Consider the following 11,962-nt stretch of genomic DNA (forward strand, 5'->3'; position numbering starts at 1 on the left):
CAACGCACGGGCATTCTACTAGTAATCTTAACTATCTACACCTAGCCAATAACCACATTCATAGGAACCTTCACTTGGGGGCTTAAGAAATGTAAAAACCTTTTTTTTGCGGGTAAGAAATGTAAAAACCTGATCACTCTAGATTTTGGGTAAGCAGGAGCTTACCTGGGCTCAGAGTTTCTTGGTCTCTCATCGAACACGTTTGAAGGTGTCGTACCCCTCCAGATATTACATTTTGACAGGCTCAAAAAACAAGTGCCGTGACTTCAAAGCGACACCCTGATAATGACACACTGTATACATAATACGATTCATATTATCCTCCAATTCTCATGGGGACTACTAGCATATAGCATCTCCTTAATCTAAACTGAGAGTACCCCATTTACTATTGAGAATGTGCCACCTGTAAACCACGAGGTCCAACTGTAATGGCCGGCCGGCTTGTCCAGAGGTTTTATATCCTCCGCAGCAAGTCAAGTGGAAGCAAAGCAGCACTCCTGCCAAGCCGAGAAATTGGATCTTTTGCCCCACTTTACTTCTCCATTGCCCCGAAAGGCTAAGCCACCATGAAGCATCTCCATCTCGTAGGCCTCCTCCTGCTCTCCTGCACTTGTCCCCTACTATGCGCCGCCCAGCGTGAAGCTGCGGCACTTGTGCGTTGGAAGGCTAGCTTGGATGGTGCCGCTGATCGGTCCCTGGGGCCATGGTCGATGGCCAACTCCACAAGGCTTTGCAGGTGGAGGTACATCACCTGCGACTCGGCCGGCCACCTCACAGAGCTCAACCTCGGCGGTGCAACGCTGAATGGTACACTCGACGAGCTCAACTTCTCCGCCTTTCCCCACATGGAGGAACTCACCCTGTCCCGGAATGATCTGTACGGTACAATTCCAGCAGGGATTGGCAACCTGACGAGCTTGGTCGTGCTGCGGATCCTCGACAACCCGTCTTTGAGGGGCGCCATTCCTCGGACCATTGGCCAGCTGAAGCATCTTGCTGTGCTGGAACTGGATTGTTTGGGGCTTGGTGGCTCACTACCTGAAGAGATTGGTAACTTGACGAGTTTGGAGAATCTCAATCTCAACTTGGTTGTTTTGACTGGATCAATCCCGCCTACAATTGGGATGCTCGTGAAGCTCCGTGTGCTGGACCTGGAAAATAATAATCTGACAGGGAGCATCCCGATGGAGATCGGAAACATGACGGAGGTGCAGTACATGCACTTTCAAGATAACTATTTGGAAGGGGACCTACCAGGTACCATCTCTCATTTGATAAATCTCCGGGAACTGGATGTTTCAGGAAATCAGCTTGGAGGCCACATCCTCCTGGAGTTTAGGAATAGCAGCCTCCTGAATATGGTTGACATTGCAAAGAACAACTTCTCCGGGATGTTCCCGCCATCCGTCTGCATTGGAGGAGCACTGAGATTTCTCGATGCTAGATACAATGGATTTACCGGCATTCGCCATCAGACCTTTCAAAACTGCACAACCCTGCAGTATGTTGACTTCACGGCAAACAACATTGTTGCAGAGCTAAGGGAATGTTTTAGCGATCATCCAAAATGGCTTAGCACCGTGGCTTTCAGTCAGAACCAACTGTACGGCACGCTTCTGACAGATCAGGGTGAGGATTTACTTTGTAACTTAACTAGTTTAAGCCTCCTAGACCTATCAAGCAATGCCTTGCATGGAGATCTTCCCAAGTGTTTCTGGGACTTGCCAAATTTGGGATTAGTGGATCTGTCCAGCAACTCTTTCAGTGGTGTAGTTCCATTCTCAAGGACATGTCAAGAGAATCTCAACTATCTGCTCCTAGCCAATAACCATTTTAGAGGTACCTTTCCTCTGAGTCTTAAGAAATGCATAAACCTCGTTGCTCTGGATCTTGGAGGCAATAGTTTCTCTGGTACAATACCTTCTTGGGCAAGCATGAGTTTGCCTAAACTCAACTTTCTTCGACTGTCATCAAACATGTTCGGTGGCATTATACCTCAAGAGATCTTACAATTTCGCTTGCTCCGGGTATTGGACTTGTCAAGAAACAAGCTCACAGGATCTGTTCCAGACGATTTCACGAATTTAACTGCCATGGCACAAGAACAGGAAAGCCCTGGCATTATATATGCTGACCCCGACTTTTTTGGAAAGCGAATTCATATAGTTTGGAAGAATGTAAACTATGCTTACAGTCTGCAGATAAGCGCCGTGGCAGGTATCGATTTATCTGGTAACTCTCTTTCACAAGAAATCCCAAAGGGGCTCACGACCCTTCTTGGGCTCAGGTACCTGAACTTATCAGGAAATCATCTGTCAGGTTGTATTCCCGAAGACATTGGCAATCTGGTACTGCTGGAGTCCTTGGACCTTTCTGGGAACCAACTCTCAGGGGAAATTCCGCCAAGCTTGTCAGCTTTGAAGAGCATCAGCGTGCTGAACTTCTCGAGCAATGGTCTGTCAGGGAGGATACCTACAGGCAGTCAGCTGCAGGTACTCGACGATCCGTCGATATACAGTAATAATCCTGGGCTATGCGGATTTCCGTTGGAAGACTGCATAAACTCCTCGACACCGGCACAAAGTGAAACAAGCCTGGATGAAGATAGAGAGGCGTTGTGGGTGTATTGCTTTGTGGCTGCTGGGTTCATCTTTGGGTTCTGGCTGTATTGGGCATCTTCTTTTTTCGCGGCAAGACCTGGAGGTGTGCATTCTACCAGCATGTGGACAACATGCAATCCAAGGTAACCAAGAAAGTATACAGCCGCATTTCGCGCTTTGGTGCTGAAGTAAAGGTGTGTGTGTGTGTGTGTGTGTGTGTGTGTGTGTGTGTGTGTGTGATATTTCCCTTCCTTGGTTTGTAGAAGAACTGCAGTGAGCAAGTTGTGTGTATCTGCTGGTGCTTTGACATGTACTCTTACAAGTCTGTTTAAGTATGTGCTGCTGGAGCCATGAGAAACCAGGTGAGGAAAGCATCTTTCCGCTCTGTAATAAGGAATCTGTAAGTTGGCGTTGGGTGTCTTGTCTTCTTGGCCCTCGCCCAAGTATTCGTTTTGTCACATCAAGTACTAATCAAACAAATTTGTTATCACCAGCTTGAAAAATCTTAAGTCTGTACATATATGCACTGCTGATTTGACAATGATATTTATTTGCACATTTCTGGACTGGTATTTCCATTATCTTGTACCAGTCATCTTGTCATAATTTCGTTGAACTGGAGGAAAATCTCGCAAATCTCGGAACAAATAAGAAGTAGACGAACAAAAATGCAATTGGTACGAAGGTCTATCGACAATTAATTGACAGCAAACGACCGATCGATCAGCAGCAGCGTGTGAACAAGCGGCAAAGAGGAGCGCGGTGACGGACGTGCGCCATATGGTGAAACAGAAATGGACAGCTCCTGATGGCCGTACTGATCCGAAGAAATGATTTGAGGTACTGCCTTGGTTTCCTGGGAAAGCAGGACACGTATGATACGGGCCAATAGCTCCTGTGCGACACATTTGAGGTGAATTGATAAAAGTGCGACGTTATTCTAGCGAATGGCTGTGGTGCGACAATTTTGAGCAGGTAAATAGCCCACACACGACATGGCTGTTAAACTCAACTGATGCCCTCGTTAGCTGTTGGGGGCTGGACTCACCACTTATCCACGTAAGCGCGGGACCCACCACTTGTCTATTTGCGGGACCCACCTCCTCGCAGCTAGAAGAGACGAGCGCCCGTGCCCGTCCGCCCGCCGCCGCCCATTCATCCCCTTTCCCCAATCTTTCTCTTCTCCGGCGACCTAACGCAAATGTCTACCTCCTCCGCCACGCACTCAAAATGGCGACAGTATGGACCAGTGCTGCTCACAAGGTGCCCTGACTGCCCATGCCCAGACCCTCTTAAACGGTTGGTCACTAAGAGGGATGACAATGGCAATCTTGGGCGGGAATTTGTGAAATGCTTGAGCAAACCAATGGCAGGAACGGATGGCAAGGTTAGATCTCAGTTCTTAGCCCGTTCTTTCGCTGTCTTTTGCTCTGATTTCTCCATATTTTGTTTTTTCTCCTCGAATTTGGGATTTAGGGTTCATGTTGTTCTTTTCAAATCTTGAAGAAATGTTACCATTTCGAGTGGATTGATGAATATGTTGATAGGATTCAGTTTGAGGGCTACGTTGATTCGAGCGTGGCCGCAACCTGGGAGCTCAATTTGGGCGGGGTGCCGCCGATTGCTGTGGAGAATACGGGGAGCTCGGGCGGAGGGGCGGGCAGAGTCGTGCCGATGGCGATGTATGCGCGCAATGCTGAACTGCATGCGGAGTCCGAACTGACCGAGGAACTGAAGAAGATCAAGAAACATCTAACGCAGATGATCGATTTGCAGAAGCAAGCAAATGTCATGGCAGGGGGGGTTCTATTGTTGTATCATTGCTCTGTTTTTGTTTTATTTGTTGTTCATCCGTCATTAGAATGGGCATTTAGGCCTGTCAGGGTAGAGGATGTGATCTGTGTGCCATGCCAAGTTATGTATCTGAATTGAAGCAGCAATTTGGAACACAAATTATTCAGTGTTCATGCATGCTCTGTTTCCTCTGTTTTTGTTCTTCAGTTAACACAGTACACACCCAAATTCAGTTTCTAGTAAAAAACAAAATTGGGCTGCCGAATAGATGTCGGGCCGTGACTAGCCCACCCGCGTAGGGGCACGAACCCACCTCTAACTTCGGCAAATAAAATGGGGCCCAATAAAATGTTACTTGTTTTTATTTTGGCCTTTTTCTTGCACTAAATTTTGTGATGGATCATTTTTTGATGCACTAAAACTAAATGTTAATTATTTTTATGCATGTCTACGGTTCCATGAACTAAATGAGTTGATGCTTGCATGAAGTGCCCGAAGTAAATTAGTTTGCATTTCATAGTTGCACCCATGTCCATAGTGGGTTTGCATGGGGCTCCTAGTTGCATGTCCATGGTTTGGCCAATATTTTGAAGATGGTGTGTGTGGTGATTGTGGTGTAGAAACCCGGGCCCGTAGCAACCCATAGAAATACACGAATAATAAGCAAAACAACCCATAGCAATCCACAAATAATAGCACGAAACACACAATATATATAGTAGCATAACGATTATATAGAAGCATAACGATTGCAACCCATAGTTCCACGATAGCCTTACAACTCCATGATAGCCTTACAACTTAAAGTACTAATAAAACTTAATAATAGTAGCATAACGATTACAACTTAAAAAACTAATACGACAGATCTATAGCAAGCTAGATAGATAGGGGGGCACCAAACGCGGGTTCTTCTTCTCCTCCTCCTCCGGGGCCACCTCGCTCCTCCGGGCGCCGCTCTTCACTCCTCCCCGTTGTTGATGGGGTATGGGAGCGTGTGCATAACGCCGTTGTTGGGGAAGATGCCGTTGAAGTCGGTGAAGATATTGTAGATTGTGAAAGCTATGAAATCACAACCAACCCAATACGCTCGCCCGAGGAGATGGAAAGCATCGAAAGGGTTAGTGAACGTGGCGAGGAGCCCAACCACAACGCCGTTGTGGTTGACCTCCTCAAGATTGTACATCCGAGGAGAGCCACGGGGGAGGTGGCGGAAGCCGGCCGCAAGGAAGAACTCCGTTAACTCCCTGGCGCCCTCCACCTCGAGATCGCCCAAACCCTAAGGGTTCTCTCTACATACACTCCGGCCGGGTAGAGCCTTTCCGGCACGGTTGGGGGGAAGCGGTAGGTGGGGCCGTTGTACTGCATGGTGGCGGGGTGGCTCGAGGGCTAGATCGGGTTTGATGGAGAAGAAGGAAGAAGGAGGGCAGAGGAGGCAGAGGATGGGGTGTGGATGAGAAGGGAGAGGAATACGATAGTGCCCGGCTTAAATAGCCCAAGTGCGACGTGGTTTCACCCCGTAGAATTAATGGGCGGGCGGCGTTTGGTGGCGCCCCATGAAAGTGTGTACACGAGCGTGGGAAACGGGCTGCGATCCTTCTATGCCACCGGTCGCGGGTCAAGGGGGACGGGCTCACGCACGCGTCTGTGCCGTCATGGGTCAAGGGGACACGCCTGCCCCGGGTTCTCTGCGTGTGCCGCCCGTGCATTCATGCCGTAGCCCATTAATTTGCACATCTTGCTAGGGCCTGGCTAGAGGGCAACGTTTGGTCGATGGGAGACGTGACAATAATGGACGCCTTCATTTGCCCATCTTGTAACGGGCAGCACGCCGTTTTAACTGCATCGATACCCACATCGATACCCCATGCCAGTATTGCGTCCTCAAAGAGGAGCACGCCATGTACAGCACGCAATGCAGCGTTGGCTTTTTGGTTGTCTTCATCGGGCTGCTGCATTGTGGCCGAGTGCATGCTTTCATGCGACGATGCATCAGTTCTAATGGTAGGCATGCGACAGGTTACTGCGTCGATAGGGGTGGCGGAGCAGGGCTACGTCGAGGGCATGCATGCAACGCACGGGCGCAGTTCTGCGGGTGGGCATGCATGCCGCGGGTAGGCACGGGCACGCATGCAACGATGGAAAGGGCACTGCGTAGGCTTGGTCCATGCACCGCGTCAACTCTTGCCGTTGGATTCAAATGAACGGTCCTGATGCCCCAACGAGAGAGGCTGATCCAAACCCCACTGATTCAACCAATCAGCGCCCTCCCGTTCCTCTCTCGGGCCCGTAGATCTCAGCTCGTTTCCTCTGTTTTCACTTGCGGAATCGATAGGTTGTGAGGGGAGCCCGTGGGCATACTGAGATGGAGCCGCCAGATTCAACTTCGAACAGGTAATGCGCCTCTCTCCGATCCAACTTTGCATGCAATTAGGGGGTGGCCTCGTCTGCTCTTTCTCACGGGCTCACACTGTCTGCCACTGACAGAGGGGATGCTGCCACTTGGACCTTCGAATTGATAGTCAATTTCTTTCCATCAAAGGAAATATTAGTTGATGGTAGCATACAGAACATTGAGAGAGACACAATTGTTAAATGGGAGGTTGAGTTTACAGAGATTGATCCACAAGTTCTACAGAACATGGGAGAGACGGCAGTGAAGAAATGGGTGGAAAAAATTGGGGAGAATATTGTTTGGGGTCCAGAGCAAGAAGTATCACTGTTGCGGTTTGATGATTGGAAAGGAGAGTATGTGAGAATAGAAGATGGTGAACAGATTGTTGAAGAAATCGATCGGCAAAACGGCTGGACAAGCAAACGGGCAATTTTTTTTTGCTGAGCTCGTTGATCTGAACATTTTTTCGAAGGTTGGATATGTGCCATCACAATTGGCTGCGCAGATGGTAGATGATGATTGGGCTACACAAAGGCCATTGATTCCCATGTGTACTGAACTTACAGTAATAGCCGAAGAGGGACAGGTGACTGGAACTGAAACTGAAACTGCAGCAACTGTTGATTGGAATGTAGTTGAATTAGATGAGCCTACTGATTTGGTCATTGCACCAATGCCTGACATTGAGATGGCCAAACTTTTTGGCATTCCAGTCGATGACAGAGATAAGCAGGAGAGGGGGGAATCTAGTTTGCCTGCTAATGCTGATGAAGAAGTAGATGGACAGTTGATGGAACAAGCTGCAGATGAAGTAGATGATGCACATGATGATGAGCTGGTGCATGTGTATGACAAAGAAAACCCTGTCATTGAAGTAGGCAAGTTGTTCCCAAGCATGAAGGAGTTTAGGATGTGTTTCAAGACTTATGCAGTGAAACATGAGTTTGATGCCAAGACTGTTTGGACTGATAGAAAGAAGTTTTATGCGAGGTGCAGAGGATTTGATGGTAGTGTGAAGCCTTGCAAGTGGTACATATCTGCTAGACTGCAACCTGATGGAAGTACTGTCAGGGTTAACCAAATCCCCAATCAACATACTTGTATTACAAGTACACAGAGAGTATCAACCATGACATCACAACTTTGGGTTGCAGAAAAGATCACCCCAATTTTAGCCAAAACACCAAACACTACTGCCAAGAAACTCAAAGTAGACTTGGAAAAGATGTACCCCATTAAACTGAAATATACCACAGTGTGGAAGGCAAAACAAAGGGCAATGAAAAATTTATATGGTGATTGGGCAAATACATTTAGGATGCTTTACAACTTCAAAGCAGAGGTGGAAAAGAGGTCACCTGGCAGTGTTGTGGAGATAGATACAGAGGTATCAGCCGAAGGTGAAGTCAAGTTCTCCAAGTTTTTTATGGCTTTGAAGCCTTGCATCGATGGGTTCAAAGCAGGGTGCCGTCCATATTTGAGCATAGACTCATCATTTTTGACAGGCAAGTGGAATGGTCAGTTGGCAGCATGCAATGCTCTAGATGGACACAACTGGATGTTTCCTATTGCTGTTGGCTTGTTTCAGTCAGAAACAAAGGCTTCATGGACATGGTTCATGATCCAGTTGAAAAGATGCCTAGGGCCAGTGTCACCTTTGGCTATACACACAGATGCATGTAAGGGGCTTGAAAATTCAGTGAACAATGTTTTCCCACATGCTGAGCAGAGGGAGTGCTTCGGTCATTTGTGGATGAATTTGATCAAAAAATTTAGAGGAGAAGAATTTGGGCACATGTGGCCAGCAGCAAGATCTTACACTAGACAGACACACAAATATCATCTTGATAAGATAATGGCAGCATGTGATGAGTTTGGTCCATGGCTGAACACCTACCATTCTTTGTTATGGTACAGGTCAGCATTCAACACTGCCATCAAGTGTGACCACATCAACAACAATTTGGCAGAGAGTTTCAACAACAAGGTGAAGGGTTTAAAAGATTTGCCTGTGCATGACATGGTTGACCAAATCAGGATCATGCTCATGTGGTTGTGGGAATTGAGAAGAAGGATAGGTGATTGTCTGCAAGGTGATAAGCTTCCAGCAGTGGTACAACAGGTGGTCAATAGGAGCAGATGTCTTTCACATTTGTTTGTTGAAAAATCTTCACCTTGGGGTGCTGAAGTTAGAGATAACAAAACTGGAAGGAGACATGTTGTTAACACCGAATTGCATGATTGCACTTGCCTCGAGTGGCAACACACTGGTAAACCATGTGAGCATGCCATTCTCTTCTTAGCATCCCAACCGAAGATAAACATGCACCCATATTTGCATGAATATTATTCGGTAGCAAGATTCAAAGCTGCATATGTTACTCCAATTCCAGCACTTACAGATCAGTCTCAGTGGCCTGAAGTGGACATTGAATTTTCCATGTGTCCTCCCTTGACGAAAAGAAAGGCTGGCAGGCCTAAACAGAGTAGATTAAAGGCATGGTTTGAGAAAGGTGGGAGTAGTAAGAAGGGAAAGAAAGATGGAAAGCCAAAAAGGGCCCAAAAAGGTAACAAAAACAGATGCAAGTTGTGCCAGGAACTTGGGCACAGAGTGGGATATGTCAAATGCCGTTACACTCCTGATAAGCCAAAGTATGTTCTTGTGTATTTGTTTGTGTTTTGATTTGGTGCTTTTTTCCAATTACTATATCTATAACATTTTCCCAATGGCCAGGAGGAAGCGAGCAAGTCAGCCCCTTGTTGTTGAACAGTGTTGGCCAACAAAAAAAGCAAGAGTCAATGGCGGTAGAAAGAAGAGAAGTGTGCCTGAGCCTGAGCAGACTGAAGAAAATCTTGCTGCAGTCAACATTCAGACTGAAGAAACTGCTCTCGAGGTTGAAACTGAACCTGAGCGTGTCGAGGTTCAGACTGAAGAAACCCATGTTGAGGTACACACCGAAGAAACTGAAACTACTGTCAACATTGAGACTGAAGACACTGATCACGAGGGTGTTGGCGAGGTGTTGAAAAGACCAGTGAAGAAAACCAAGATGATCAGTGAACTTGTGTGTGTAGTAGAACCAAAAACAAGAAGTGCTAAGGCGAAGAAGGGCACACGACGTGGTAGGAAGAGGTAGAACAGAGAACAGTTTGAAAATTTGGGGCATGTAATAATATTTGTAACTTGGTGCGTACTGGTAGTCACTATGTATCCCCGTATTTCTATTCGAACTTGTTTGTTGGTACCTTGTCTAAACCAGCCAAATAAAATTCAAATTTAAATTCAAATTTGGGCTCAAATTTGAATTAGGGATGGGGTATTGATGTTTTAATGCTATCTAAAGTACCTCAACTGAAATATGTTTGCTTGCTGATCATTCCGAGCCCTTTTGGTAAGTTGAACTCATAGTCATGAAAAGTGTGTCTCAAATGACCTCAAAAGGTAGGATAAACGGCCTCATATTTAAGCAAGTTTTTTCGGCACCTTGTCTAAACCAGCCAAATAATTTTTCTACACATCTATTCTACCTATATAGTGTAAATCTAAAGTCTCACTATTTATTGAATTAATTTTCTATTATTTTCTTTTTTTTGAAAATACAAGGTTTAATAGAAAATTATATATAAAACAAGTTTAAAACATGAAAATGAGAAAAGTAAGTTAAGATCTTTCTTAGTCAATCCAAAATGAAGTTTTGGTGAGGTTTTCACACTTTTCATTTTCAAAACCCCACCTACTCTCGGGTGCCCACTACTCTCTCCCTTGAACTCCATACTACATTGTTCGAGGAATGACAATTTTGTGAAGGATTTTTCGTAAAAATGTATGTAAACCATATTTATATTTTTTTCTCGTTACTATACGACATAATAAGACTATGTGCGCAAGTTTTATATTTTTTTGTTTTTTTTGAATTAGTTATGCTCAACCCTAATCAGTCAAAACCCCTCTCAAACCCCCTCAAAACCCCGCACACTACCGGGTCGTCGATCGTTGTGCGTGGACGGTTGAGATCAGGCGCTAGGGTTAGCTACCGTGTGCATCGATCCGCATGAGACGCGCTGATTGGTTGAATCAGTGGGGTTTGGATCAGCCTCTCTCGTTGGGGCATCAGGACCGTTCATTTGAATCCAACGGCAAGAGTTGACGCGGTGCATGGACCAAGCCTACGCAGTGCCCTTTCCATCGTTGCATGCGTGCCCGTGCCTACCCGCAGCATGCATGCCCACCCGCAGAACTGCGCCCGTGCGTTGCATGCATGCCCTCGACGTAGCCCTGCTCCGCCATCCCTATCGACGCAGTAACCTGTCGCATGCCTACCATTAGAACTGATGCATCGTCGCATGAAAGCATGCACCCGGCCACAATGCAGCAGCCAGATGAAGACAACCAAAAAGCCAACGCTGCATTGCGTGCTGTACATGGCGTGCTCCTCTTTGAGGACGCAATACTGGCATGGGGTATCGATGTGGGTATCGATGCAGTTAAAACGGCGTGCTGCCTGTTACAAGATGGGCAAATGAAGGCGTCCATTATTGTCACGTCTCCCATCGACCAAACGTTGCCCTCTAGCCAGGCCCTAGCAAGATGTGCAAATTAATGGGCTACGGCATGAATGCACGGGCGACACACGCCGAGAACCCGGGGCAGGTGTGTCCCCTTGACTCATGACGGCACAAACGCGTGCGTGAGCCCGTCCCCCTTGACCCGCGACCGGTGGCATAGAAGGATCGCAACCCGTTTCCCATGCTCGTGTACACACTTTCATGGGGCGCCACCAAACGCCGCTCGCCCATTAATTCTACGGGGTGAAACCACGTCGCACTTAGGCTATTTAAGCCGGGCACTATCGTCTTCCTCTCCCTCCTCATCCACACCCCATCCTCTGCCTCCTCTGCCCTCCTTCTTCCTTCTTCTCCATCAAACCCGATCGAGCCCTCGAGCCACCCCGCCACCATGCAGTACAACGGCCCCACCTACCGCTTCCTCCCAACCATGCCGGAAAGGCTCTACCCGGACGGAGTGTATGTAGAGAGAACCCTTAGGGTTTGGGCGATCTCGAGGTGGAGGGGCGCCAGGGAGTTAACGGAGTTCTTCCTTGCGGCCGGCTTCCGCCACCTCCCCGCGGCTCTCCTCGGATGTACCATCTTGAGGAGGTCAACCACAACG

The 11,962-nt window shown here is 47.3% G+C and overlaps 1 protein-coding gene across 1 annotated transcript; it reads left to right on the forward strand.

Moving 5' to 3' along the window:
• Positions 1-513: 513 nt before the first annotated feature.
• Positions 514-3,504, forward strand: LOC109758304 (uncharacterized). The gene is given in 3 exon segments (XM_073510999.1): positions 514-2,678; positions 2,681-2,797; positions 3,196-3,504. Coding segments are annotated over 3 exon segments (2,292 nt in total). The 5' UTR covers positions 514-569; the 3' UTR covers positions 3,262-3,504.
• Positions 3,505-11,962: the final 8,458 nt, after the last annotated feature.

This window comes from Aegilops tauschii, chromosome 3 (genome assembly GCF_002575655.3).
Source record: "Aegilops tauschii subsp. strangulata cultivar AL8/78 chromosome 3, Aet v6.0, whole genome shotgun sequence".
Lineage (NCBI taxonomy): Eukaryota > Viridiplantae > Streptophyta > Magnoliopsida > Poales > Poaceae > Aegilops > Aegilops tauschii.